We start from the raw sequence: 27,783 nt of genomic DNA, 5'->3' as shown, positions 1-27,783 counted from the left end.
ATTATCTGATACACCAGATATTTTATTCAAAAATAAAATATCCCCATGGGATCTGCAGCTTGCTAGTGCTGTAGCCAGACATGCTGTCATATGAACAGGCTGTGCTGGAGGCATCAGTGCACCCTGTGGACCCTGATTAACTGTCTGGCAGGGAATATTCACACTCTGCTGGAGCAGCATTTCTGCTGCCACTGTGTAAAAGGAGAGCTCCCAGGAGCATGAGCACATGCTGAGAACAAATGCTGATGCTCTGATCTGCTGGAGCAAAACTTCTCATCCCTACCCTTCTGCTAAGACGTAGCTGAGTACTGGACCATTGCAATGGTAAGGATATACTTTGAATATAAAAACCAGTAAGAATCAGATCAGACTAAAGTAAAGTATATTTCTTGCGGGCTGTTGGTGTGTCACACTGTGGCTGGCGTGATGAGTTGCCAAGCAAAGAAACATGGTTTGGAGATCTATTAGGTATCCCTAATCCATGCTGGTGCAGGAATGAAAAAAAAAATAGTAAGAAATATGAACTGACCTAGAAGAAAGTTGCTAATTTTCATAAGTTATGACAGACTTGACTTGAATACATCCTTTGGGATGAAAGGCAGTTCAAGATGTTCTCTGCATGGGCTATGAGAGATGAGATCTAAAATCCATGGAAGTAGAGCATAAGCCCCTGGAAAATGCTGCTGGTGAAATTGGGGGCGGGGGGGGCATCTGTTTAGGTGCGGATTTTTTTTGAGGGGAAGAGGGGAGCGAGGCCATTTTTTTCTATTTGTTTATTTGTATGTATTGGTGGCTTTTCTCTCTTAAAGCTCTGTTCCTCTAGTCTTAGTGGTTGCTATGCTTGTGATCTTGCTTCATTTCATGGAAATCAGAGGGTTACTTTTCCTGGTATGGACTGTTGTGAGTTACATGCTTGTAAAGGTGATACCATCCTTTTTCAGTGTGGACTCCCAAGTGGCTTCCTGAAAAGCTGCAGTGGCAGATTATCTGCAGTTAAGAGGAAGGTGTCATTTCACCGAGCAGAGGAAGGTAAAAACTGTGACCTGGAATGTCAGGATAAACAGTTCTTGAAAGTGCATCAGAGTTAGCTAATCATTCTCCTTCTACCAGTACAGCAAACATGAGAGGATGACATCTGAGCAGTGTTCTAAATAATATGAGAATGACGTAGAGGATACTTTTTTCCCCACACACTGGAGCTTCAGTTACATAGAAGATGAGCAGGGTGAAAAGACTGATAAGCTAATGGGAAGAAGATTAATGCCTGGAAATGTCAGAGATGTTGGAAAGTGAAGCAGAAATGACAGAAATCAAAGTTCAGTATTAGAAAGAAAAAAAGGCCAGCTTGTACTGAGAACAGAAAAAGAAAGGATGATGGGGTGTGATTCACATATAATGTCTTAGTGCCTCTTGAAGTGCTGATGCTTTCATGCCCAGGAGACACAGTTGTCCATGCCCAAGCTGTTGAAGGTCAGAGAACTCTATAGTCCACATGGGACAGCAGCTTGAGTGGAGCTCATCAGCTGCATCTATTTTAAACCTTCTCTGAGAGTTGTTTCTTTAGGCCAGTTATGGGCCCATGTTTTTCCCAAGATCAGTTACCTGTGCATCAGCACCTTTCAGACCACAAGCAGCCTGACTCCAGAAATAGTGTGTTGATGCAAAACTACTCCTGTCCTCCAGGCAAAGCAGCAAATCAAAAGTGAGGAGAAATTGGTTTTCCTTACTCATCCTTTTAATATTCCACTTTGATTCCAACAAGTCTCCAGCCCTGCTCTCCAGGGTGGTCAGTGGCAAGGCCAGCTCAGCACAGTGCAATGTGTGTGATTTCTCTCCCTCTCCCACCTGTCCAGTTGGAATTCTGTTTTCTCATCATCTCCTTTCCAACATCTCCAGCTCCCTTCCCCAGCAGTTTCACAGCTCCTTGAAGCACTCCTCATAAATAAAGAGGTGTAGACCTAGCCAGGAATCCTGAGGGACCCACAGATGCTCCTGTAGTGTCATAGAGCCAAGTCTCCTTTTTAATGGAAAAATGGAAAATGAAATCTGCTTGTAGAATCTCCCCTTGGCAGCTATGAGATGTGCCTGGGTACAGTACTGCTACAAATGGTGTTCCCTGTTTTCAGTACTGCTTCTTGCCTTGCAGGAAGCAGCCTGACATTTGTTTAAGACTTCAGACCAGTACACCTTGTGTAGATATCTTGTCTCTTCTCCGTTCAGCTGAAATACAGTTGGTATCTACATTCCACTCCAGTGCCACGAGAGTCAGACAGGTAGGACACAGTTTTTCATCACTGTCTATGTATTTTTACCTTTGTAAAGTATTAGATTTTATGATTTCTTTCAAGTTGTAATGTTCTCAGTATTATTTCCACTTGAAGACTTGCATGATGAAAACCAGTTCTTCTAGCTTTTTGTATTTGTACATTACTCTTAATTATCCTTTAGAATAAAAACTCATAAATTTCAGTACTGGAAAGACGATATAGTAGTACAGCTGTTCCCACTTGTTCTGGTGGCTCTACATGTTACACTCCTTGGGGTTTATCCTCTTGTTCATTCTTCTACCAAGCTGTTCATTAGGTTCAATTTAATTTACAACTGGAAAATATGAATATTGGCTATTCTGCCTCTACAGAGGCAGTAAGGCATTGCAATATCCTCTTATCCAAATAATATATTATTTGTTTTTCTTTGAAACTGATTGTTAGCATTATATTTGTGATGTTATTAACAAGGCTGTATGATCTTTAAAGTTCCTCAGTAACAAGCCACTCTCTAGAGTTACTGGCCTTCACTTGCCTTGTTCTAAGGCAGCACATCACTCCTTGCCTAAGCTCCTCCATAAGGACTCAGAGACATACAGATGCTTTTGGGATTACAGATGTTTTCCCTTGGGGAAACTTGCCTCTAAATACCACTTGCCCAAGTGATGATGGGACCATCAATGAGAACCTCTGAGTACTGTACCCAAGTAGAAACATGACACACAAAGGCAAAACAATTTTTTCTATGCCAGGACAGAAAAGGTGCTTGTTCTGCCTTTGTCCTGACCCTCTCCCAGAATGGAAATTAAATTAGTCTTATTCCCTCCTTGGAAATGGAGTAAGACAGAGTGGAGAAATACTGGAGTTTGGATAAGTAAAGCTGTACTGTTATGCAAGGCTTAAAGTGAGGTAATATTTCATTTGAAAATGCCCTAACCTTGTGTAACTGCAGAACTGAATAGTAATGACTAAAATCACTGATTCTGCTGAGTATGCGACGAAATCTATATTCTTTATTCTCTACATAGTGACATGATTATGAACACTTGAAGAAGGACAGAGGTACACATTTTGTGCAGCCCTCAGGTCACTTTGATGCTGCAGGACAGCCTCACTCTTCCTCTCCTATCTTCTTGCCAGAAATCTCCCGGCTCTTGGCTCGGAGCTTGTTGACCTGTGACTCTGCAATGTCAGCCCGCTCCTCGGCTTCCTCCAGCTCGTGCTGGATCTTGCGGAACTTGGAGAGGTTGACATTGGACAGCTCCTCCTGTGAGAGGAGAGGGAATCAGGGCTCAGGAACACAGGGCAGGGGTTTCACTCCTGCTGCAAGTCAGCCTTGTGGGGCTGCAAATCTCCATCCCCCTCCCACCACTGCTCACACAGAGCTCCTCATCCTTCCCTTATCAGGAGCTTGTCCTTACTGGGACAAGCTTCACCAGGACTGTGTCAGAAGTGAAGAGCAATTTCACCCCTTCGATTTATCATTTCTATATCGATCCTCTCAGTACTTCCTGCACAATTGTCAGTGCAACTTACTGGGTTGGGAAGATCCTGAAGCCTTTTGCTGCTGATTATTAGCAGAGATTCAGGAACCTGTCAGTCAGTGGGTGTGGCCCCTGACTTTGCTTACTCTGGTCTCCTGTATAAATCAGGCTGCAGAAATTTACTTAAAGAATGTCCCTGACTGCAGAGGGGCCAGAGCTCCCCAAGGTCCCAAGCCAGCATGGTTCTGTCTCAGGACTCTTTTTCATACCCCTCTCCTGGTATTCAGCCTCATTCAATGTGTGTCCTGCCCCAGTGGAATGTGGCCTTTGCCCTTTCTCCAAGCAATACTTACAGCCTCCTCAGCTTGTCTCTTGTAGGATTTCACTTTCGTTTGCAGCTTGTCCACCAGATCCTGCAGCCTGAGAATATTCTTCCTGTCTTCCTCAGACTAGAGTGTTTGACAAACGGGAAAGAGAGTCAGTTCTTGGTTCTGCATCACATGAGGTTAACAATTCCCTTGAGGACGGTGTGTGCCAAATGTGACTCACTGTGAGAAATCCCTGTGAGAGCAGAGAGCTCCTGCCTTACCTGGTAGGTGAGTTCCTTCACCCTCCGCTCGTACTTGCGCACGCCCTTCACGGCTTCAGCGCTGCGCTTCTGCTCAGCATCAACCTCCCCTTCCAGCTCCCGCACCTGCAAGGACAAACCCATCCCTGCAGCTTCCCTGGCAATGTCTCTCCAAGAACACGCTCACTCAGGCACAACCCAGCCCTACACACCCTGGCCTCCAGCTTCTGGATCTGCTTCTTCCCTCCCTTCAGTGCCAACTGCTCGGCCTCATCCAGACGGTGCTGCAGGTCCTTCACTGTCTGGTCCAGGTTCTTCTTCATCCTCTCCAGGTGGGCACTGGTGTCCTGCTCCTTCTTCAGCTCTTCTGCCATCATGGCTGCCTGATCAGAGCAAAGGGTCAAAGCCATTTTGGGGCTGGAGATATTTTAGGGAGAGTACATTCATCCTCAGCAATGCCAGGAGTGTCCAACTCACATCAGTGATGGCCTTCTTGGCCTTCTCCTCAGCATTGCGGGCTTCCTGGATGGTATCCTCCATTTCACCCTGGATCTGGGCAATGTCTGTTTCCAGCTTCTTCTTGGTGTTGATCAGGCTGGTGTTCTGTTGAACAACAAAATTTTGTGCAGTTATTTGCAAAGGAGAACAATTAATTAAGAAATTTACTGTTTCACTCTAAAGTTATCCTCTAAATGTCCAATATTAGCATCTTCCTGACCTATCTTGTCAGGTCATAGACAGATAGATAGCAGAGAATTATTTAAATTTGAAGCAGCTCTTCTGACTGCTAATGCAATCCTACTCATTTTGCTATAATCCATTTCTTTGGACAAGTGTAATAATTCTGGTTCAGATAAAGGACTTTATTACAAGAGTTGATTTACGAATTTACACAGAAGAAAATTGCCCATGAGATTTTGAATCTAACCTGAGTGTGGAGGAGCTGAACTCGCTCACTGGCATCCAGAAGCTCCTGCTCAGCCACTTTCCTGGACCGCTCCGTCTGCTCCAGGGCTGCCCGGAGCTCCTCAATTTCAGCCTGCAGCAGGTTTGCTCTGCGCTCCACCATGGCCACCTGCTCCTTCAGATCCTCCTGTGTCCTGAGAGCATCATCCAAGTGTATCTGGGTGTCCTTTAGAGAATAAAGAGAAATTATTAGGCAAAGAATCAAGAGAAATTATAAGACGACACAGCACTGTTGCACACTGGCGATTGCCACTAGTCCCATAATTATTATGGTAGTATAATATATATAATTATAGGAATACATTTATATTTGGACTTATTTTTGGGCAGGCACAGTATCTTAGAAAAGTCAGTTGGAGGTTGATTCATGAGAATCTGGGACACCTGAAGAGTAAGGTCAAGTCTCAGGCATGCAGGCAGGAGATCAGCATGGCTGAGCAAGGACCTTCAGGTCAAACTGAAGTGTAAAAGGGAAATGCGTTGCTGGAAGAACAAGCACCAAATGTCTTCAGAAGAATACAGAGATGCTGCCAGGATGTGTGGGAATAGGATTATGAAAGCCAAGGCAGAGCTGGAGCTGAATTCCTGTTTTGTCTGGCCTCACATTGAGTATTGCATCCAATTCTGGGCTCTTCAATAAAGAAGAGTTATTAAGGAACTAGAGGACTGCAGCAAAGCCAGTATTGGACAAAGTAAAAACCAAAGTGCACATCCTTAGTGTAACATACCTTGAGCACAGCCTGAGTGTTCCTCAAGTTCTTCTGTGCCTCTGCAGCCACGCGGTTGGCATGGCTCAGCTGGATCTCCATTTCATTCAGGTCTCCCTCCATCTTCTTCTTCAGCCTCAGGGCTTCATTCCTGCTCCTGATCTCAGCATCCAGGGTGCTCTGCATGGAGTCCACAATTCTGAGGTGGTTCCTCTTCATCTGATCAATCTCCTCATCTTTCTCTGCTATCTTCCTGTCAATATCAGACTTCACTTGGTTGAGCTCAAGCTGCAGGCGCAGGATCTTCCCCTCCTCATGTTCCAGGGAGGCCTGGAGAAGTGGTCATAAATATTGATAAAATAAAAAATATTTTCAGAAAGCTCAGCTGCACTCCCCAGCCAGAGCTGAGGGAAACCGAGGCCTTTTCAGCACTATTTCCTCATTTATTTACTGCAGATGCCAGTGGTTGGGGTCACGTACCTCAGCTTCCTCAAGAGCAGCCTGTATTTCAGATTTCTCCTGCTCAATCTGCTTCTTGACTTTCTCCAGCTCATGAATTGCCTTCCCTCCCTCCGCAATCTGCTCAGTGAGGTCGGAAATCTCCTCTGCAAGGAAGAGTGAAAAGCACCATGGTCACACAGAAAGCTGAATGGAGAAAGGCTCTGGTGCATCAAGCTGACAGGCAAGATCTTAACCCTGCAGGGCCAGATAGACAGTGGCAGATAGACAAGCTTGTGAGAAAGGCCAGTGAGGAGCAGAGGGACTTACGCTGCAAGTTCTTGTTCTCCCGCTTCATTGTTTCCAGGTGGTCCAAGGACTCCTCATAGGCATTCTTCATCTTGAACAGCTCCGTGCTGAGAGAGCGCGACTCCTTCTGCGAGGCCTCCAGCTCAGCCTGCGTTTCCTCATACTTCTGCTTCCATTCTGCCAGGATCTGAAGAGAAACGGGGTGTGAGTAGGGCTGTGGCCATCATGGGGCCATGCTCTGGCCAGGAGTGCTGGTGCTGGAGGCCAAAAGACCTTGTCAAAGTTCTTCTGCTTCTTATCCAGAGCAGCACAGGCAGCATTGGATCTCTCCACATCAATCATCAGATCCTCCACTTCATTCTGCAGCCTCTGCTTTGTCTTTTCCAGGGAGGCACATTTGGCATTGACAGCCTCAACATGTTCCTCTGCATCCTGCAGGCGCTGGGCGAGTTTCTTCCTGGGAGGAGACAAGCACAGTTGCACGTTAGATCTTGGAACAGTGTCAGTTCTATTGTCATGAGAGGGTAGTTGATCACTTTAAGGGTTTTGAACTGAGCACTTTTCACAGCTATATAAGGATTTATACTTTGCTGTGTTTTATCACCTATTAGGCCTCTCTTAGCACTTCTAGTCCTAAAGCCTATATTTTCCCTTTTTATCTACAGTTTTTCTCTGTCTTCCTCTCTCTCCTTTTTTTACAAATCTGTATCCTTGCCTTCATCCCATTCTTGTCTTAGCCCACTCTCAGAAATTCCAATTTCTCTTGACCATCCTCCATTTTCTCCAGTCATTTGCCATCCTGCTTCCCCACGTACTTGGCCTCCTCGAGCTCCTCCGTGCGCTGAATCGCGTCCGTCTCGTATTTGGTTCTCCACTGGGCCACTTCACTGTTGGCCTTGGACAGGGCTCGCTGCAGCTCCCCCTTGGCCTCCTGCTCCTCCTCATATTGTTCCCGGAGCAAGTCACAGTCGTGGCGAGCGGACTGCAGGGCGTGGGCCAGGGCGTTCTTGGCCTAGATAGAGAGTGTGGTTGCGTCAAGGAGTGGTAATATCCCAGGAAATCTCTTCCAATGAATTAATTTCACACTACAAACATGACTGCTGGAGGAGTGTTTGCAATGAAGGACAGATGTAAGCCTGGAGGACAAAATCCATTTATTAAACTTATTGCAGAAACAAAAGCCTTCCCCCAGGATGGCTTGTGCTAAGCAGCACAAACCTGTCCCTACTAGGCAGTGTGAAACTACAAGTGTTGTCAGTGGCCAGTGGTAAGAAATTAGGAATAACCTTAATTTCTTCCTCAAGATGCCTCTTGAGTTCCTCAATCTGTTGGGTGAAAGCTTGTTTGCCTCTTGACAGTTGAGAAATCAGAGCATCTTTCTCATCGACCTGGCGTGAAAATTCACCTGGGAAAGCACACAAATAAGAAGATATTCTAATTGTCATTTATGACCCAAACAAGCTGCTTTAGTAGTCATGCTAAAACATATGGGAGTCTCTCTAACCTGCTTCTGTCTGCAGACGAGCTCTTTGAGCATTGAGGTCATTGATCATGCGCTGATGCTCTTCTTCCTTGCTCTTAATCTCACTCAGCTGATCTTCCAGTGTGCGGCACATCTTCTCCAGGTTGGCCTGTGGAGTTCACAGAGAATGAAAGAAGATTAGTATCTAGCTGCCTTCTTATTATGAGCAGCAGGATCCCAACCAGAAAAAAGTGAACAAATGTGCAAGGTAGAGACTGTTCCTTGGAATTAAATGTTCAGAAACAACTTCCATACAGAGATATGAGTCAGATGGTAATCTGCCCAAAATTTAAAAGGATACACTTCCACATTATTTATTTTCACATTTTTTTCATATTTTTCCATACCTTGGCTTTGGAGACAGACTCCATGTTACTGGCCAAGTCATCAATCTCCATCTTCATCTCACTCTTCTCCTTCTCCAGCTTCTGCTTCACGCGTTGCAGGTTGTCAATCTGCTCGCCCAGCTCAGCTGTGCTGTCCGCGTGCTTCTTGCGCAGGGCGGCAGCCGTGGCTTCGTGCTGCAGCGTGGCCTCTTCCAGGTCACGGCGCATCTTCTGGAATTCTGCCTCGCGCTTCTTGTTCATCTCCACCTGAGCTGCTGTGGCCCCTCCTGCTTCTTCCAGGCGCTCGCTGATCTCCTCCAGCTCCCTGGACAGGTCAGCGCGATGCTTCTCTGCTTTAGCGCGAGAGGTTCGCTCTGCCTCAATTTCCTCCTCCAGCTCCTCAATACGGGCCTGCAGAACACCAGGGACCCTTCACACCCGTGCCCTCCTCCTGCCTGAGCTGAGCCTGAGCAAGGCAGGGGAAGGAACACAGACTTGCCTGTAGCTCCTTTATCTTCTTCTGAAATTGCATACCCAGGGCTTGTTCATCCTCGATCTTGCTTTGGATCTGGCTGATTTCAAAGTCTTTCCTTTGGGCCAAGTGAACCATGTTAGAGCTCAAAGCAAAGAGACAAGTGCTGCAGCCCAGCACTCAGGTGCCCCAGAGCCACACTTACTTCTTCAGTTTCTCATCCAGCTGCTGCTTATCATTCTCCAAATCCATGATGCTGTCCTGGGCCAGCTTCAGGTCTCCTTCCAGTTTCCTCTTAGCTCTCTCCAGGTCCATGCGCAGTTTCTTCTCTTGCTCCAGGGACCCTTCCAGCTAAACACAACAAGACCATCAGGGCTCTGCCAGCCAGGTTGGACTCCATACCTGTCCCGTTCCTGCTCTATGTCTGTGTGCTTACATCATCCACTTGCTGTTCCAGCTTGGTCTTGGCTTTGGTCAGAGTATTGACTTTGTCTTCCTCTGCCTGCAGGTCATCCAGGGTCTGCTGATGGGCCTCTTGGAGGGCTTTCTTCTCTTTTGTCAGCTTGGCAATGGTCTCATCCAAGGCTGCCATCTCTTCAGTCAGGTTTTTCACCTTTGAGAAGAAGAGAGCAAATGTAAATAAAGGAAGTAGCTATAGAAGTCCTGTCATAGCACACAGCCCATTTTCTGGAGTGCAATTGACTGGTTCTGGCTCATACCTTGTTTTCGGTGGCATGTTTTTCCTTCTCCACCTTGGCCAGTGTTAGCTCAAGATCATCAATATCTTTCTTCAGCTCTGAACATTCATCCTCCAGCTTTCTCTTCTTGGCTGTCAGCTCAGCATTAATTTCCTCTTCATCCTCAGCCCTTTCAGTCACCTCCTTGACCTTGGCTTCCAGCTGGATTTTGGTTTTGATGAGCTGGTCACATCTTTCCTCAGCATCAGCCAAAGCATCAGCTTCCTGGTGGGAAAGTGCAGGAAATATTTTTTAGTGCTGAAGGAATTGGCAAGATTTTCAAAATTACTTTTGGGGAAAAAAACACACTGTGCAGTTACATTGCAAATTATAAATCTAGAAAAAGTTTTTGTTAGTTTTCTTGTTGATCCTTTTACATCTTTAATTCAGCTCTGTTTAGCTACATTTCATTTCACCCTATATTTTTTTTGTATATTGGAAAGTCAGTTAGATTTTTTTAATATTTTCCTTTTCTCCTTTAGAAAATTATTTTGTCTTATTATGTACTATATTCAAATTTATGTGGAAGTGTATAGAAATGTAAATATTCATGTTGACAACTCAGTTAAGGCAGAGTAGTAGGTCAGTCAAGCTACTGTCTCTGCCCCACTAGATACACTACAGTAACTGCAATAAGGCTTTTTGTTTCACGGAATGTCTCTCTTATTGCTTTACGAAGTCACACGGACACATGTAGGTATGAAGACTAAAAACTAACACTTTTTCAACTCCAGCTCGCAATAGCAATATTGAGTGGAGAATGTGACCTTAATTTTACTTTTAGTTACATGGTATTAGGCTTAAACTATTTTAGAAAGCTAAGTATGTAATTTCAGAGTCCTGTATTAGGAAAGAAGAGTTAGATCTTACTTATTTATAAAAGTATAGAAAAATGTTACTTACAGCCTGCACTTGGAGCTGCAGGTCATTTTTCTCTTTCATTAGAGATGCCATTTTCTCCTCAAGTTCCTTCCGCTTTGCCTCAGACTTTGCAAGCTCCTCCTTGGTTTTCTCAAATTCTTCCTTCATGTTGGCCATCTCCTTCTCAGACTCTGCACTCTTCAGCAAGGGCTTGATCTTGAAGAACAGCTTCATCCATGGCCAGTGTTTGACATTCATGAATGCACGAATGTTGTACTGGATGCAGAAGATGGATTCCCTGAGGCATAATTAAAAAGTGCAATGAATATTCTCAGTCTGACGAGTGTAAACAATTTCCCATGAACAAAATGACTCTGTAACTGAAGAAGAGGAAGGTGTACCTCCGTTCCACCATTCTCTGGTACTCCACCCTCATCAGGAAGCCTCTGCACCTGGCCTGGGTGCGGGTGATGAGCTGTGCCAGCTTCTCATCCCTCATCTCCTCCAGGATCCCTATCAGCCCAGCTTTAAAGAACACCTTGAGAGAGGCAATGTTGCAGCACATCACTGTCAGGTAGAGAGAGCAAAGCCCAGGCAGGCAGTGAATGCGGGGTTTGTACCTTGGTGTGTCCAAATTTGTACTGGGTGTGGTCCACATCGATTGACCCAAGGAGCTTCTCAGAAGCCTTCTTGCTATCGATGAACTGTCCCTCAGGGATGGCACTGGCATTAAGCACCTTGTATCTGTGGAATCAGAAGAAGATAAGGCTATTTTTTTCCAACCAACACACAGTAGCCACTAAGCCCCATCAACTGTTTTTGAAAACAGAGCACAGCGTAAATGGAGCCATGAATGAACCAACATTGCTTTCAATGATGCTGACAAGCCCAGAGCTCTCACCTCTGCTTGAAGTCAGCATAGAGGACTCTGCTGGGGAACCCTTTCCTGCAAATCCTGATCCCTTCCAGCACGCCGTTACAGCGCAGCTGGTGCAGCACCAGCTCGTGCTCCATGGCACCTGGCAATGCAGAGCACAGATGAGTGGCCCAGACTGCAGTGCAGAGGGGAATGGATGTATCAGAGCAAGGATCTTTCTGCTTGGGGCTCTTACCAGGTGTTTTAGTCTCATTGGGGATGATACAGCGCACAAAATGGGGGTGAGTGCTCCGCAGATTGGTCATCAGCTTGTTGAGATTCTCCTGTGGAATCATGCAGAGTAGTTTAGGTGAAAGAAATTTATTATTGCATACTTTGTAGCTAGATGTCAAGGAAACAATATAATAAATCTTAGAAGAATCTTTCAAATTCAACATTTAGGTTTAATGAAAACCTCTATATACTTCTTATTGAAAAGTATTCTACACCTTTTTTTGGAGGAAGTAAAACATTTATATACCTATAAATATTTTAACATATGCCTTTTTGGGATATATTTTTATATTTATATTTCATGACAGATTCTGAAAACTATTTTTTCAAAAAATAAGAGTGTACTTTTATAAGAAATTCAGTGAGCCAAAGGAAGACTGAATCCTGAATTTGAACAGAAAATCAGTATGAAATTCACTTCATGCTTTATATTGCTTCCTTTGAAAATCAATGCCAGAATACAAACCTGAGTGTATTTAGCTTAGCTTTGACATTATATTCATGTCACTTCAGAGAAACTGAATCCATACTTTACCCTGAAAAGAGCTGAGACTGTCTGGAAAGAAGAACCCTTCTTCTTGCCTCCCTTCTTGCCACCACCACCACCACCACTAGCCTCTTAAAATAAAAAAAAAAAAAAAAAAAGAAGTTTTTCAATATAACCATATAACCTTATTTGTTGTTGTATCTTTACATATCCCAAATGTTGATAAAGAAAATTTAGAAAAATAACCTGCTTCTGCTCCGCCATAAGAAGCAAAAAGTAAAGCCAGGGTCTTCACAGATGATTTCTGGTACAGCCCAATGACAGTTTCATTCAGAGGGTCCTTGTTCTTCTCCAGCCACCCAGTGATGTTGTAGTCCACTGTGCCAGCATAGTGCACCAGGGAGAAGTGGGCCTCAGCCTTGCCTTTGGCAGGCTTGGGCTTCTGGAAGTTGTTGGACTTGCCCAGGTGCTGGTCATAGAGCTTGTTCTTGAAAGAGGTGTCAGTTGCCTTGGGGAACATGCACTCCTCTTCCAGGATGGAGAAGATGCCCATGGGCTGGAAGATAGTTCAATAAATAAGAGAGAATGCCTGTAGAATATATTATTATGGCTTGATCTAAAATGGAATGTGGTAAAAGACAGAAAGCTGAAATACAATGCCATGTAGAAAATTTATTTATAAAAAGTGAGTTTAAGAGATTCATCACCTTGATTTACACTTTGACATCGTGATTCAGGAATGTTTTCAATGCCAAAGACCATGTTAAAGTTCATGAGGACAAAGAATATATTTTAAAGTATTTTTCACAAATTTGTCCATTGCATATTTACTTGTGTTTATGAATTTTCAATCAGTACCCTTGATTATAAGGAACTACAAGAAATCTCCGTTTCTTCCTCTCAAAGGTCAGGCACTGTATTTGCTTTGCTGTAAACCATACAGAACCATGGCAGATAACTGTATGGATAACCATACAGTTATCCATTTCCATATAACGTTATTCCAGAACTCTAGGAAGATGTTTTCATTTTACTTTAGGAACTGCACTGTATTTTTGAAGATAATATCCTTTAGCCAAGCAAATGGAGATACCTTCCATGCAGAAAACATGTGAAAATTACTTCTATAATTTTTGGTGGGCTTTGTAATATCTATAATGCATAATTCGCAATAGTACAGGTCAAGAAATATTTAATACTCTTGTATTAAAACCGAATACAAGTATCCAACCATTGGAAATTTAAAACAATGGGGTTTTGAAAATGGAAGACATCTTGAATCAAAAACATACCTTCTCAATAAGCTCAATGCAGGCAGCCAGGTCCATCCCAAAATCAATGAATGTCCATTCAATTCCCTCCTTCTTGTACTCCTCCTGCTCCAGCACGAACATGTGGTGGTTGAAGAACTGTTGCAGTTTCTCATTGGTGAAGTTGATGCACAGCTGCTCCAGGCTGTTGAACTGCTCAGTGGAAAATAACCACAACAACCAGCTCTCATCAATATTCCCCGTTCTTCATCATTCTCCTCCACCCTTTATAAATCTCCCCAGTTAGAACACAACTGTATTATCAGGACCACACCATAACAGAACCTTTAAGCAGCTCCAGAAAGAAATACCTACATAATGAAATTGAGGGATTTTTTCCAGAGGAGATTTTTTTAATGAATCTCCTAAAATTAATAAAATACTTTGGCATTTTCTTATTCTGCAAACAAGATGAGTGCATGCTCTTGTCTCCAAATTGAAAACCCTTAATGCTTCTGATTACAAACATAACTATTCATTTCTTGCTTCTTTAAACATTTTAAACATCTTTAACTCTCTATATATTTCCTAATGCATCTCCTAGCTCTGCTCCAGAAGCTATTTTATAAATTTATTGGAAATATTTTGGGTTATTTAATCTGTAACATTAAGCTCAAACAGTTGTAATATTACAACATATAAAATTCTATTTGCTGCTTCTGCACAAACAACATGACTCTGTGCTTGTACTGATGGAGCTTTTGGAAATTTTGTTTTACCCTAGAAAAGAAAATTACTAGCTATTTTTCTGCATAAAATCACAAATGACTAGCATGTTAAACCTGCAGAGGAATATTACGTGCAAGTCCTCTGATATAACAATCCTTCCCTTCAAGAGCAGCCCTCAAACCTGACTTCCTTACATCAAAGATCTCAAAGCCAGCAATGTCCAGGACACCAATGAAGTACTGCCTGGGCTGCTTCGTGTCCAGCTGCTCGTTGATGCGAACAACCATCCACAGGAACATCTTCTCATAGACAGCCTTTGCCAGGGCACCCACTGAATTGTACACCTAAACCAAAGGAGAATGGAGCAGAAAAAATGCAATGTCCAGAGCAGATAGTAAGGGATTCAAGCGAGAGGTTCCCAGTCACCAAGTGGTTGTTGTTACCTGCTGCACAGTTTGGCCCTTGGTCACGTATTCATTCCCCACCTTGACGCGGGGGTAGCAGAGGGCCTTGAGCAGGTCTGCTGAGTTCAGACCCATCAGGTAGGCAGCCTTGTCAGCAACTAAGGACAAGGAGATAGAAAAATTAGGGCTACCAAGACATTCAGCACGTTGAGTGATGAACCCTTCCCAAAACATCTGCAATATTTAATGTTCTTGTGATCAGATTTTGCTTACTGGCTCCCAGAAGAACCATGACATAATTATTCAATTGAAATCATCTTTGCATTGAATGTTTTACAGAGCAGTACATCTAAAGACTATATGTGTCTTTAAAAATCTTCAGAGAAACATCTAGAAAAAATATATTTATTAAAAAATTTTCCTGGAATCCATGAGTAATTTTGCCTTAAATAGTGATTTATGAAGTAGAAGTGCTATAACTGAATATATTGCCTTTATTTTCTTTAAGTATCAAGCAGAAATAATTTTTTTGAAAACATCTTTTCTTTCTCAGTGGGTCTAAGCACACTGAGAAAGTTATGCTGATTCAGAATGTTAGCTCAGGAGAGATTTTTGGACATATATGCACTTCGTAGTGTAGATAAGGATGAGCAGTAATTGAAGAGTGTATTTTGGATGGCAGTTTCATGTCATCTCACCTAAACAAATTTCTACTCCATCTTCCAAATACTGAATTATTACTGCCACTTCTATTTTTGCTGATACCTTCGGTGCCATCAGGCTCTGCCTGCTCCTCTCGTTGTTTCTGCTTGAACTTCAGGTTCCCATAATGCATGACAGCCCCTGTCAGCTTGTAGATGGCTGTTTTCTCATCAGCACTGAAGCCCAGGATGTCAATGGCACTCTGCAATATGAACAGTAAAGTAAAAGCTTTGCCTGGGAGATTCCAACAGTTACAATACTCTGAATTGCTACTTACATCTGTGGCCATCAACTCCTCCTGGTCGTTAATGCTGGCGACAGTGATCTCGCCTTGACTCACAAATTGGTAATCATATGGGTTGGTGGTGATGAGGAGCATGTCTGAAAATAAGATGGGTCATGTAGGCTTAGTTTAGTCAAGCAAGTAATATTGTGAGCAGATATTCAGCTATCTTCCTCCAAGTTAGTAATTCTTCCTACCAATTAGCTCCGGCTTCTTGTTGGACATGATCTGATAAAAGATGTGGTAGCTCCTTTCCGCCTTGAGCTGGAAAGTGACTCGGGACTTCTCCAGCAGATCTGGAGGGAAAATTCAATTAGAAACAAGAAGAAACAGCAAAAGAAAAAAGAAAAGACATGATGGGAGGAAAACAGGGAAGGCAGTATAGATGGTGGGGTGAAAATGTGTTGTATGGGTAGATAGAGGAATGGATGGATTGTGAACTGCTGTGAAGTGTCTTACATGTTTCAATATCCGCAGAAGCCAGTTTGCCTGTGGCACCAAAATGGATTCTGATGAATTTGCCCTTTAAAAGAATAAAAGTGTTTTAAGATTTACAAGATAGAAAGTATATACGAAGTTAAGAAGTTGGCGCACGTTTGCTACTTAGAGACAATTTCTTAAAATCTTTGTATTTGCACCACTAACATAAAGTTATCTTTTTCATTTTTGACCATGAAAATAGTCAGCAGTTGCAAAACTGTATTTTAAATATGGTGAGTGTTCAAATGAGAAAGAATATGTGAAATTCATTCCACAAATTATGCTAACTATATCCTGCACACAGAGAGCAGTTACCTTAATGATACAGTATTAATTTAATTAGTAGCTAAGTAGTTAAGAATCAATTTAAGAGCTGCTTAAATCTGAATTGTGATCTAACTTCAGGACTTATTAATTTAATCTGAAATACAGCAAATATAATATTCACTTAGAAAATATCTCTTTCTTTTCTCTTTCCTTATTCTTTCTTTCTTTCTTTCCCATCTCTCCTAGCCTCATTCCCTTTTTTCCTGCAATTCTGTCTGTCTCTTAGAAAATTAATGGAAATTAAAGTAAAAATAAGCAGAGCTATTTTTTAACATTACAATATGTTCTAGGAGAAACACCACATGATATGGTATTTTTAATTGATTTTTAACGTAAAAAAGAATTCATTTTTTTGTGTTGTGAAATCTGGAGAATGATCTTTAGGATAAGTGGCAAAGCCATGATAAGAAAATTCAGTTTTACTCTTAAAAACATGATGGCTGAACAACAGAAAAGAATGACTGACAAAAACTCCTCTTTACTATGTTACAGGAATTATTTTGTTAAGCAACTCACAAAGCGTGAGGAGTTGTCATTCCTCACGGTCTTGGCGTTTCCAAAGGCCTCCAGCAGTGGGTTGGCGCTGATGATTTGATCCTCAAGCGTTCCCTGCAGGGTGATAATTATTGCTAGTTATCCATTCCAAAAATCATGTCAAGAACAAAGGAAAGCATTGATCCAACATGTATCTACTAATTTACCTGCATTTTGCCTGATGTCTGTTCTTCCTTCTTCTTCTCTCCACTGGCTGCAATTGTTGCAAAGTACTGGATGACACGCTTGGTGTTCACAGTCTTCCCGGCCCCGGATTCTCCGCTGCCAAAGCCAAGAGAGAAGCAGAGGGTGCGTGGTCAGGCAGGAGGGGCCCTGGCACCGGGCAGCCCCACAGGGACACGCGCAGGGGGTGTACGTACGTGATCAGGATGGACTGGTTCTCCCGATCTGTGAACAAGGCAGAAACACGGTACTTAAAACTCAGTGAACAACAGAGAAAGAATGAAACATATATAAGTTTAATGTTTTGCATGATGTCAGCTTGACCTAAACAAGCAAACCTTTCCAAAGCACATCACTGAGTGCAGAGATATCTTTCATTTAACACAGTGGAAACAATGATATGAAGATAGTAAACTCCAACAGATGTGTGTGTCAGAGACAAGATAGGAAGGAAAAAGTCTTCACTTTGCTGAGACAGAGTTTGCCTTCAGAGAATTTAATGGTCCAATGCCCCTGAGGCAGACGGAGCCACTCACCAGTCAGCATGAACTGATAGGCATTGTCAGAGATGGAGAAGATGTGTGGAGGGGCCTCCTGGCGCTTCTTGCCTCGGTAGGCCAACACCACCTCGGGGTTGTACACCGGCAGCCACTTGTAGGGGTTGACAGTGACGCAGAAGAGACCCGAGTAGGTCTGTGAGGAAGGGACACAGCACTCAGGCTTCCCCTGAGCCTGGCCCAGCAGCTCCTGAGGCTGCCCAGAGGAAGCTGCTGCTGCCACTTACGTAGATCATCCAGGCTGCGTAACGCTCTTTGAGGTTGTACAGCACGGCGGGTTCGTGGAGGTGGGTCATCATGGCCATGTCCTCGATTTTGTCATACTTGGGAGGGTTCATGGAGAAGATTTGATCATCCTTTACAGTCAGGGTCTGTCAGAGGAAGAAGGATACACGTGTCAGCTAAGAATCCAGAGTGGGGATCAAATGTTTTTCTTCAGCCTTGTTTTTGACTCACCTCTCCCCCTTCAGTCTTGACAGTGACTTTGCCCGATTCCCTGCTCGTGATTGTCCCTTTCACAAAGGATTCCTTTGCATGTACCACGAAGACTGATGACTTGGCATCAAAAGGTTTGTTCTGGGCCTCAATTCTCTCCTTCTCTGACTTTCGGAGGTAAGGAGCAGCCTCCCCAAAGATGGCCATCTCAGCGTCCGAAGACATGGCTGCACCTTATGAAGGGGCTTGTCAGCAGACAGCACTGTGGAAGGGATGATATGTTGTTCAAATTTGCCAAAAAATAAGCTCTTGTTGGGAGAAGAAATGAGAAGTTGTAGAGAAAAAAGAAACTATATTAATACTGCTTGTAGCCTTTTGGAAGGAACTGCAAATTTTTGCATTGATGCAATTCTGTATTTATGGAAACTGTCCAAATTATATATTGGGAGATTATTTGGTTTATACTGAAATCACAGGTAAATAATCTATAGACACTTAGAATTTAACTATTCAGGCACTGTACCTTGGAATTAAGAACCTCAAAAATTCTTTCAACTGCTTAAGCACTCTTGAAATGAATTTGGAATTATTACAATGCTCTATTCTCACAATTGATAGTTTTTCACAAAGATCAGAATGCTCATACTCCACTGTCTGAACTGCATACTGAAAATTCTAGTTTCTTAATGATTCCGTTTCAGTATTTAGAATTTTTTTAAATTGTCTTAATAATACAATTTTCTCTAATTTTATTAGCTCCTTTAATCCAGGCAAAAATTGCAATATGACCATTAAAAGACTATTAATGCTGTTCAAGCCACACTGAGATAGCTCCTTTTCTAGTACTTTCTTTTGTTTTTTTAAAAATCAGTAGAATTTTAGAGAAAAACAAAATCCAAAAATTTAAAGCTCTAATGAAGCATTTAAAAATAAGGAATTTCAAAGCCTGAATTAATTTATCTGAAATATATTTTTCTTCCTCCTGCCATGAGGAAAAAAAAGCCAAAACAAACAGTGAGCAGCTTAGGAAAACATTTAAATATCTCTTTATGTATAGAGTTAGGTACCTGATATTTACACAACATTTAATCTTGTGTTTATTTGTACTAAAATGAGAAAACGTAACATGATATTTCTTTGTTTGTCTCTGGAGGAATAGGTAGTGGATTCCAGAGGAGGGGGGCTTTATCTTCCATTTCTTGTGAGGTAAAGAACAAGCTCAGCAGGGAACAAAGGGCAGCATTGCCTTTTACAGAGGTGACAATCAGAGCTTGGTTTCTTATATTACAGATCTTACTGCTTCAATGATTCCATGGAAAACTTCAGACAAAATATCACATTACATATTCTAAGACAAGATGCTGAATTTTGCAGTTTTCCTACTGTATCCTTAGGTACACAGCAACAACAGCAGTGACGGGAAGGCAGTACACTCACTCCCTGTTCGGTGAGTTAAGCAGAAGTGAAGAATGTCCCCATGGGGATTTTCTGGCCTGCCATGAGTAGTCAGAGACTTCAAACACAGCTCCTTAAAGAGTGGACCAGATGATCTTATGAAACCCCTTACAACCTGCACTGTTTTATGATTCAATAATTCACTTGAAAACCTTACCAGCCTTCAGCACCTCACCACCTTATACTGTGACTACAGTGGACTTAAGAACATACAGTGAAGCAGTGACCATTCACTCAGCCATATACACACCCACACAAAAGGGTCTGTCTCTGCCCCTGAGAATCAGTAAATCTGCTTCTTACCTCCTGTGACACCAGATGTGTGGCTTCCGGGCTGGCAGCTGGTCAGTGCTGTAAAACACAAATGGCAGTTCCCAAATTGCTGTTGCACAAAAATCAAGAGTGAAAACAGGCAGGTGCTTTGAAAACAGATTTGTAATGGAGTCCCCTCCTGCACAGGAGCACCGGAGGCAGCAGCAATGTGGTGGCACATTAGGCTGCCATCCCCTTCCTGGCAGCCTGCAGCCCCCATCTCTTACCTTGGAGCTTTCTGTGGAGCCAGGGCAGACGTGTTGCAGGGACATTTTATACGATCTCGCCTGCAGATGCTACAGATGCCTACTCTTTCTTCGGTCAAAAATATTTTGGCAAACCCTCTCTGGCTAAGCATTGTCTGGCAAACTGAACTAAGGGCATAATTGTCATTTGACATGACTAGATATAATTAGAAAATTTTGATGTCTTAGTGGCTATATGAATACATCTCCTATAAATAATGTGACAGGGGTGTTAAGGAGGGAATCTGGACTAGTCAAAGCACTTAAAGAACTTGGATTCAGGACTTATGGATTCTATTGCTGGCTTTCCCAGCGACTCGCTGCACGACCTGGGATGGATTGCTTGGTATGTCTGTGCTGCAGCCATCGCAGCTGTACAATGGGAATGTCAGCTTTTATCTTGCCCTTGTGATGGTGTGAATATTGTAAGAAATGCCTGAGAGGAATACATTAGGCAAGCCACTAAGGGGGAAGTAAGTATTACAAAAAGCATTTGGCGGATGTGCTGGTAAGATTCTGAAAGCAGAGGAACAATCTCTGTGATAGTGTGATAGTGCTGGTGCCTGAGAGTCATTGACAGGGCAAGATAGTATAAGGGACAAATATTTTGTCATGTAAATAAGAGGCTGGGTGTAGCTGAACTACTGGAGTAGGTCTCAGAGAGAAATGTGAGGTCACTTCTGATACATGAAGAGGAGCGTACCTACATTAGTGCAGATTTATCAATCTGTACACTTGCAAAAGAAGTGGGAGATTCTCCAAGAAAGAATAATAAGCACATGGATTTGTGCTAAGGAGAGTATCATAAGATGTGCTGTGATTTCTGCTATGTAGATCAGTGCAGCTTAACAATAGATGTTTCTTTCTTTTTCTAATGATGTTTTAATTAATCAGAAAATACCAATATACAGGACAGGACCTCAGTTGTTTCTTATCTTGCTGGCTAACACAGAGGCAAAAACACCTTTGAGTACCTCAGCATTCTCTTGATCCCAGGAAATGAGGTGACCTGATTTCTTCCAGAGAGAGCCCAAATTGTCATATCTTCTTTTTATCACCTACATTCCTACATAAGCTTTTCTTGTTGCTTTTGATGTCCCTGGCCAAATTTGATTTTATCACAGCCTTAGCTTTCCTCTGCTCCTTGGCTGCTTGGACAATTTCTCTATATTCTTCCCAAGTTACCTGTTTCTGCTCCCACCCTCTGTAGGCTTTCTTTTGGAGCTCATCCAGGAGCTCCTTGTTCATCCATGCACATGTCCTGGCATTTTTGACTGACTTCCTCTTTGCCGAGATGCATCCCTCCCGAGTTATCCTTGAAACGTCCAAAGTCTGGAGTCCAGGGCAGTGAGCTTGTTGTGTCCTCTCCTCCTGCCCCAAGGATCTCTAACTCCACCATTTCATGGTCCCTTCAATCAAGGCTGACCTTGGGCTTCACATTCCCCATCAGCCCCTTGTTGGTGATAACAGGTCCAACACAATCCTCCTCTATATTGGCTCCTCTATCACTTGAAAAAGAAGTTATCACAAGAAAGTCCTGGACCAGTTACAGTGGTTCCAAAGGAGGGCTAAGAACTGGAACACCTCTCCTATGAAACAAACCTGATGATGTTTATATGCACAGGCATAATGACAAATTCAGGTAATTTTCAGTGTACATGGAGAAGAATAGAATTATCTGTGCTCTACCAGGGAAGCTGGAAAAAATGCCTATGTACTGAGCTCTTCTAAAATATTATAAAATATATGTCATAAAAGAAACTGTCCTGCTGCCTTTTCCATAAGACACACATCTAGTGCAGCATTGACCCATCTTCTCAATGTGACCTTCAAGGGAGCCTTTCAGGGCCCTTTTAAGGTTACAGCAACAGCTGAGAACAGAAGTCGCTGATTCCCACTGCTGCCAGGAAACTTAATGGAAACTCAGCAGGGGATGGTTGGAGAAATTAATTTCTTCTTGTGTGTTCTCTCTGATATTAATGTCTGCTGCTCTTTGCCCACCGTTTGCAGGGTGATATATACCTGAACCCTTTTCCTTGTCCCTGTCAAGTCTCTTTCCATGTACAAGCACAGAGGGAAATAAGATCATGCTGAGCTAGCACAGCAAGAGTTTGCAGTGCTGCAATATTTGCTTCACAAGATCTAGGATCAAGGTAGTGGATATGATCTCAACAAGATATGTTAATAAAACTGAAATTCTTCAGTATATTTATTCCTGGTCTAGCTCTGGTCCTACTCAACAGCAGGTAACTTTTGACAAGCATAGTTGGGGCAGTACTACATGTATTGAAGAATGTGGTCTTACATTTGAGTTGATTCAGAAAACTCAGAGTTCAGTGGAGAATTAGAAGTATCTTAATGGTGTTCTGGCATGCTCTGTCCACCTGAGTAGCAAGGAGAGTCATGGCTCCCAAAGATGTATCATATGACAGAAGCCGTGCCATCTCAGTGGCCGTGCTGTAAACATGCTCCTGCAATGCCAGCATCTTGCCAGGAATGGGAAGTTCTATTTCTTTCAAAAGCAGGTGATAATTTAGAGACAGCTTAACTAATAGCTTTGGAGGACTTCAGCCTCGTGTCTTGTAGGAAACATTCAATATCTGATGAACTCAAGGACAAATTACACTCCAACAATCTATAACTAGATGCATTTCAGTATGGAATGAGATTTAAATAATTACAGTTTCAATATCAGGACAAAGTAAAAGCATAATTAAATAGCTGGAATGAAAAGCTGAATTAATGTGTCCAGATTCATCTTATTTGACATTGTGTGACTGAGAGATGCTAAAGTCATCATCAATTCCCTATAAGCTTCAACAGAGCAGGAAGACAAAAGGTATGGGCAGGCAGCATAAATATCTGTTCACTCTAAGCATGATAGAGGGAAATGGCATTACTCTGAGTGTTTCTAACTACTGCATAATTGCATTGCAAACTACTAGAAAAACTTTCAATATAAAAAGACATTTCAATGTCTTAGTTGTTTTAGTGAACTATCATTAGTCTTCACAAATCTGGTTATCTTGGTCTAACAAATCCCAGCTGACAACTCCTGGTGACATCTCAGAGTATATTTTCTGGTCCAGGGGAAGTCCGTTGCTTACATTACATTTGGTATGCTGTAAACATAAAAATGAATATTTAAATTTTTTTTTTAAATTTCACTCTTGTCTTCTACATTCACTTAAATAAGAATATACAAAGGAGACAATGCTTTTGCTGATATTTTAGTACACTGCTGTAAAACACCTTGTTCATTGGAAGAGAGAGCTACAGGCCAACTGAAAAATGTTGACAGTTTTTGACATTTTGACTAAAAAAAGCAACAAGTATAAAGGAAGAGAATTTATATGAAAAATGTAGGTGATTTGCACATCTTGCTTGAAAATGTATTGATAAAATCATTCTAAAATAGCATGGTGCCATGAATGACTTGGATACATGTCAGAAGTTTGGCAGATGATACAACCAATGATATTAGCAGAGATTTGCCTAAGTCTTCCAAGAGAAGATTTATATATTAGCAAAGGTTTTGCAGGGACTTAATCAATATTTACAGCAGTGTTTTGAACTAGGAAAATACACAAAGACAATGGAAACACAGGTAAGAAATATTGAAGAGGAATTTAGCTTAAAAAGTTAAACTAAAACATATGGAAACAATAAGCTGAAACCCTCTAAAGTAATCTTTGAGAGAATAGTGGTGTGTTGGTTTGTGTTTTTTTTTCCATCTTGGCTCCATGTTCACAGGCTAGGAATTTCAGAAGTAATCTCAGTGAATAATATCAAGGCAAATAAACTAAACATTACATTGAAGTTTCAAGGCAAAGTGGGAAAGAAAAAGTAATTTGGAATACGTCTATATAGGTCAAAATGGAGATAAATGTGAGAAGAAAATCAGTGGCTATCCAAAGTTTTTGTGTCATTGAAACTACCAATACTGATAGCAATTCTTCAATTTCCTGCAGTGAAATTAGAGAATCAATTCTAGAATGGATTCATTTGGAAAGAGCCTGAAAGAACCATGGGACACCTTCCACTATCCCAGGCTGTTCCAAGCCTCCTCCAGCCTAGCCTGGGACACTTCCAGTGATCCAGGGGCAGCCACAGCTTCTCTGAGCAACATGTGCTAGGGCCTGTCCACCCTCACAGGGTAGATTTTCTCTCTAATGTCTAATATATAACTGTTTTTCAATTCAAAACTGTTACCCTTTGTCCTACTGGAGAAAAGTCCATTTCATGCTGCCTTTCCTAGAACGCTGCCTCGTGCCAGGGAACGTTTGCAGACAGGGGCAGCCAATCACTTATACTGATAAATCATTACCACATTTCTTGTCAAGCTTTTGACCTGTGCCAACAACACATCTCCTAAACAGATTTAAAGTCATAAGTGGACAGCTGGCATTTTCTGGGACCCTTCCCAATACAGTCTGCATCCAGCCTCTCCATGCTTGATACAGAAATAGTTTACTTCTATAAGCACAAACAGTTCCATGCCAATTGGCCTAAGTTCCCGGACATGTTGAATTTCCTAGTGGAGCTGCAGTGTTACTCTGGGAAGGCTTGGAGGAGCAACAGCAGATCTATCCTTGGGAAAGGAAGGATCTGCTGGAAGAAGCAACAACATCTTGATGAAAAAAGGGAATGAAAATTGATTGTGTCTCTATTAACTTTCTGGCAATGCTTCTATCTGTGCAGGGCTGGGCTCCACTACAGCTGAATGCAAAACACATGGGAGTCCAAAGAGAAGAGGCAGATTGAGGGTAGACTCCAGCTACAGGCTGGAGTTCAGACTCCAGCTACTGCACAGTAGCGAGGAGAGGGCGAAGATCTGCAGTGCTGACATTCCCATGGAAGAGGGAGGATTTCGTTGTGCTGAAAATAGATCCTTCTTGAGATGAAGACGGGGCAGCTGCCTTTGCCAACTCTTAACCATAGCTTCCCCTGCCCCATGTTCTGTGACTGGCTGTGCATTCAGGAGCATGGATTACAGCAAGGCAGCAGAGAGTCAAGTGGGAAAGTGGAGGCATCTCCACTAGTCTGTATCCCTTTAGGACACCATCCTGAGCCCCCATCCATGTTTTTATCTTGGTACCATTCAGCTCACAAACTAGAAACTTGACTTTACTGTGTACATGAGGAGACAGAGGTGGAAATAACACATTATATGAAATACCTTGCTGAAACCCCTGAGGCTATGTAAAGTGTTTTCACAGCGTATCTTGCAGGCATCTCATTTGGAAGCTGAGGATGCCCTGGACAAATGGGTGGTTGTAACCTTTGAAAATTGTCTGAACTGTCTCAGCTGTTCAATCAGCAGCTAATTAGTAGCTAGCTGGCAGTTGTTAATGAGAGCGATACCTCTGTGGTTTACAAGGAGTCTTATCTTTCAAAATCTCCATCAAAGCCCTGCGAGTGAGTCACAGATTGCACCTTTGCAAATTTGCCAATAACGTTAAGGGATTGGAGTGACAGAGACTTAATCTGCCTGCAACTCTGAATGAATAGGGCTTGTCAGGTAAAGCTTATTGCAGTTAACTGAGTTTTTCTCCTTCCTAAGGCCAGTTTTGGTGATTCAGGTGCATTCAGAATGTTCTCAGCCATTGCAAATGCAATCTTTTGTGCACATCCAGGGATGTGTAACTCCCAGTTCATTCACATTTCCTTTTTGTTGCCCTTGCATTCAGATTTCTTCTGCTTGTACTTGTGGTAGCAACCCTGTGCCCGTGGAGAGTCCTGGTGTTCAACATGCCAGTGACACTCTTACCTATCTAAAGGAAGTTGGAGCCAAGGGATAAGAACACGTACTCCATGGATAGCCATGCCCAATACTGTTCTTGAGCTGCTGTAGTCCCAGCTAGACAAGGCAGGGATTATTCATGGTGGCAAGCAAGCTCAAAGTCTCTCCCAGTTGGGAACTCAAGCTCTAACAAGTAGAGAGCAAAAACCTGTCTTTACATATGTCACTATTTCCTATAAGTATTAATAAAATGAAGCCTTTAAAGAGAGCCACAGTATGAAAACAGATGTGTCACAGACAAGAAATCTCTCAGCTGGGCTCCTGTATCCAGTAGCCAAAAAAATGGGATAGGGGATACTGTGAATATTTAGGGAAAATTGTCTCAGCATAAGGGAATCATGCACCTCCATCATCCAGAGGGCAATAAAAAGCTAAGTAATAGATGCATTTTCGCTTGAAAATGGGGGCCTGCTGGAGCCTTTCCTGTCAGCTGCTGGCTGCTTGTTACCTTAAGCAAATGAAAATCACACTCAGAAAGATAGAGTTTGTGATGAAGCCATCAGTAGGGCAGGTCAATTGCAGGCCAGAGCTACAAACCACAGACTTATCTCATGGGGATGGCAGGAAAAGGTCAGCAGGGATGTCAGGATCCAAGAAGAAGCACATTTTCCCCCACGTCATGGACTGGCCCTCCCTTCACATCCATGGGCACAGGGCTTCTGTAACCACCAGAGTTATCAGGGTGCTGACTTTACCCAGCTGCTGCTCTCCCAGGGGAGACAAGTCACTTTGAGGAAAAGCAGAGTTTGCAAACTCTTTGCAGGTGGATAAAGGGTCCCTGAGGGATCCCCCAGCACGTGGGTATGAGTGGCACTGCTGCCCATTGCTGGCTCAGCTGGCTGTCTGGACTATAGGTGGTGAAGATTTGTTGTAGGTGTAATCCTGTCCTGCTGAGAAAATTTCAGGTCAAGACATCTTTCCTGATCTCCAATGTAGGAGGATTAAAAAAGCAATGGGGAGGGAGAATAGGAGATAATACCTGTGCTTTTTACTGGAATAGCAATTTGCCAGTTCTTGAAACATATATTGGGCATCAGCATCAGTCAGCTCAAGGCTAGCAAAAAGTTCTAATTAAAGAAACGAATAGGAAATCCCAGGGTGAAAGAGCAACAGGAGGTATGATGTCACCTTTTTAATTAGCAGAGTTCTTCCAATACCTCTTCTGAGAAATAGGGAACACCACAAGCCTTGTGGGAGAAGCCTGTACTACTCATTAAATCCCTTTCATCTAAACCCAGTCACAGGTGTACCAAGTTAGCTGTGACTGCTGGAAAATCTGCATTATAACATGAAAATCTGGATTGTTGGTTGCTGTCTTGACAACTGAGATGGTAACAATATTTGATCCACTGCTGTGTAACACTGCAGTAAATAAAACAATCTCCCATTAGTTCAGAGGTAAGATGAGAGCACAGCAGCAAAGAGTGACTGAAAATAAAAGCTGAGAGCATTAGGAAAAGTCACGTGTTCTGTGGGTTTCCCAAAGAGGCACAGTGATGTGGAGTGTACCAGTGTGGCACTTTGGGAACTGTTAGGGTTGCTCTGTATAAAGTTCTGGTGGCACATCTGCTGAAATATTCTGTGCTATCCCAGCATTACACATTCAGAAATTACTGACTCAAGGGGAAAAGGGGAGTTTGTGAGACCACAGGAGAGCAAAGAAATTCCCTTGAGGGAGAAGCTTGGAAGAGTTCAACTTAGAGCTCTAGGTCCTTGGCCACCACCCAAGGGGCACTAGTGAGCCACCCACTTGCTTTCAGGTGCTTCAGATCCTTTCAAATCCATCCTAC

General features: G+C 42.7%; 1 protein-coding gene and 2 long non-coding RNA genes across 3 annotated transcripts; 2 read left to right on the top strand and 1 right to left on the bottom strand.

The window, feature by feature from the left end:
- Positions 1-93: 93 nt before the first annotated feature.
- On the top strand, positions 94-3,335 carry LOC121470869 (uncharacterized). The gene is made up of 3 exons (XR_005982064.2): positions 94-324; positions 942-1,029; positions 2,147-3,335. It is a non-coding gene; the product is annotated as an uncharacterized lncRNA (long non-coding RNA).
- Positions 3,259-20,033, bottom strand: LOC100218875 (myosin heavy chain, skeletal muscle, adult-like). Its single transcript, XM_030287491.4, has 39 exons — positions 19,937-20,033; positions 18,200-18,440; positions 17,971-18,114; positions 17,723-17,879; positions 17,384-17,411; positions 17,171-17,285; positions 16,986-17,078; positions 16,122-16,185; positions 15,860-15,958; positions 15,657-15,760; positions 15,443-15,581; positions 14,717-14,835; positions 14,468-14,617; positions 13,587-13,757; positions 12,541-12,850; positions 12,343-12,425; positions 11,770-11,857; positions 11,559-11,676; positions 11,278-11,401; positions 11,059-11,195; positions 10,700-10,955; positions 9,779-10,021; positions 9,496-9,672; positions 9,265-9,410; positions 9,087-9,177; positions 8,609-8,998; positions 8,244-8,370; positions 8,026-8,144; positions 7,555-7,751; positions 7,013-7,196; positions 6,761-6,926; positions 6,473-6,597; positions 6,014-6,322; positions 5,248-5,451; positions 4,797-4,922; positions 4,532-4,702; positions 4,341-4,445; positions 4,105-4,200; positions 3,259-3,534 (listed from the first exon to the last, which is right to left on the bottom strand). Exons 2-39 carry the CDS (start codon positions 18,401-18,403, stop codon positions 3,379-3,381), a joined length of 5,835 nt encoding a protein of 1,944 aa, XP_030143351.4. The 5' UTR covers positions 18,404-18,440; positions 19,937-20,033; the 3' UTR covers positions 3,259-3,378.
- LOC140685279 (uncharacterized) lies at positions 18,436-19,945 on the top strand. The gene is made up of 2 exons (XR_012058654.1): positions 18,436-19,384; positions 19,469-19,945. It is a non-coding gene; the product is annotated as an uncharacterized lncRNA (long non-coding RNA).
- Positions 20,034-27,783: the final 7,750 nt, after the last annotated feature.

This window comes from Taeniopygia guttata, chromosome 18 (assembly GCF_048771995.1).
Source record: "Taeniopygia guttata chromosome 18, bTaeGut7.mat, whole genome shotgun sequence".
In the NCBI taxonomy this organism is placed as follows: Eukaryota; Metazoa; Chordata; class Aves; order Passeriformes; family Estrildidae; genus Taeniopygia; species Taeniopygia guttata.
This window is presented reverse-complemented; position numbering and strand designations above follow the sequence as displayed.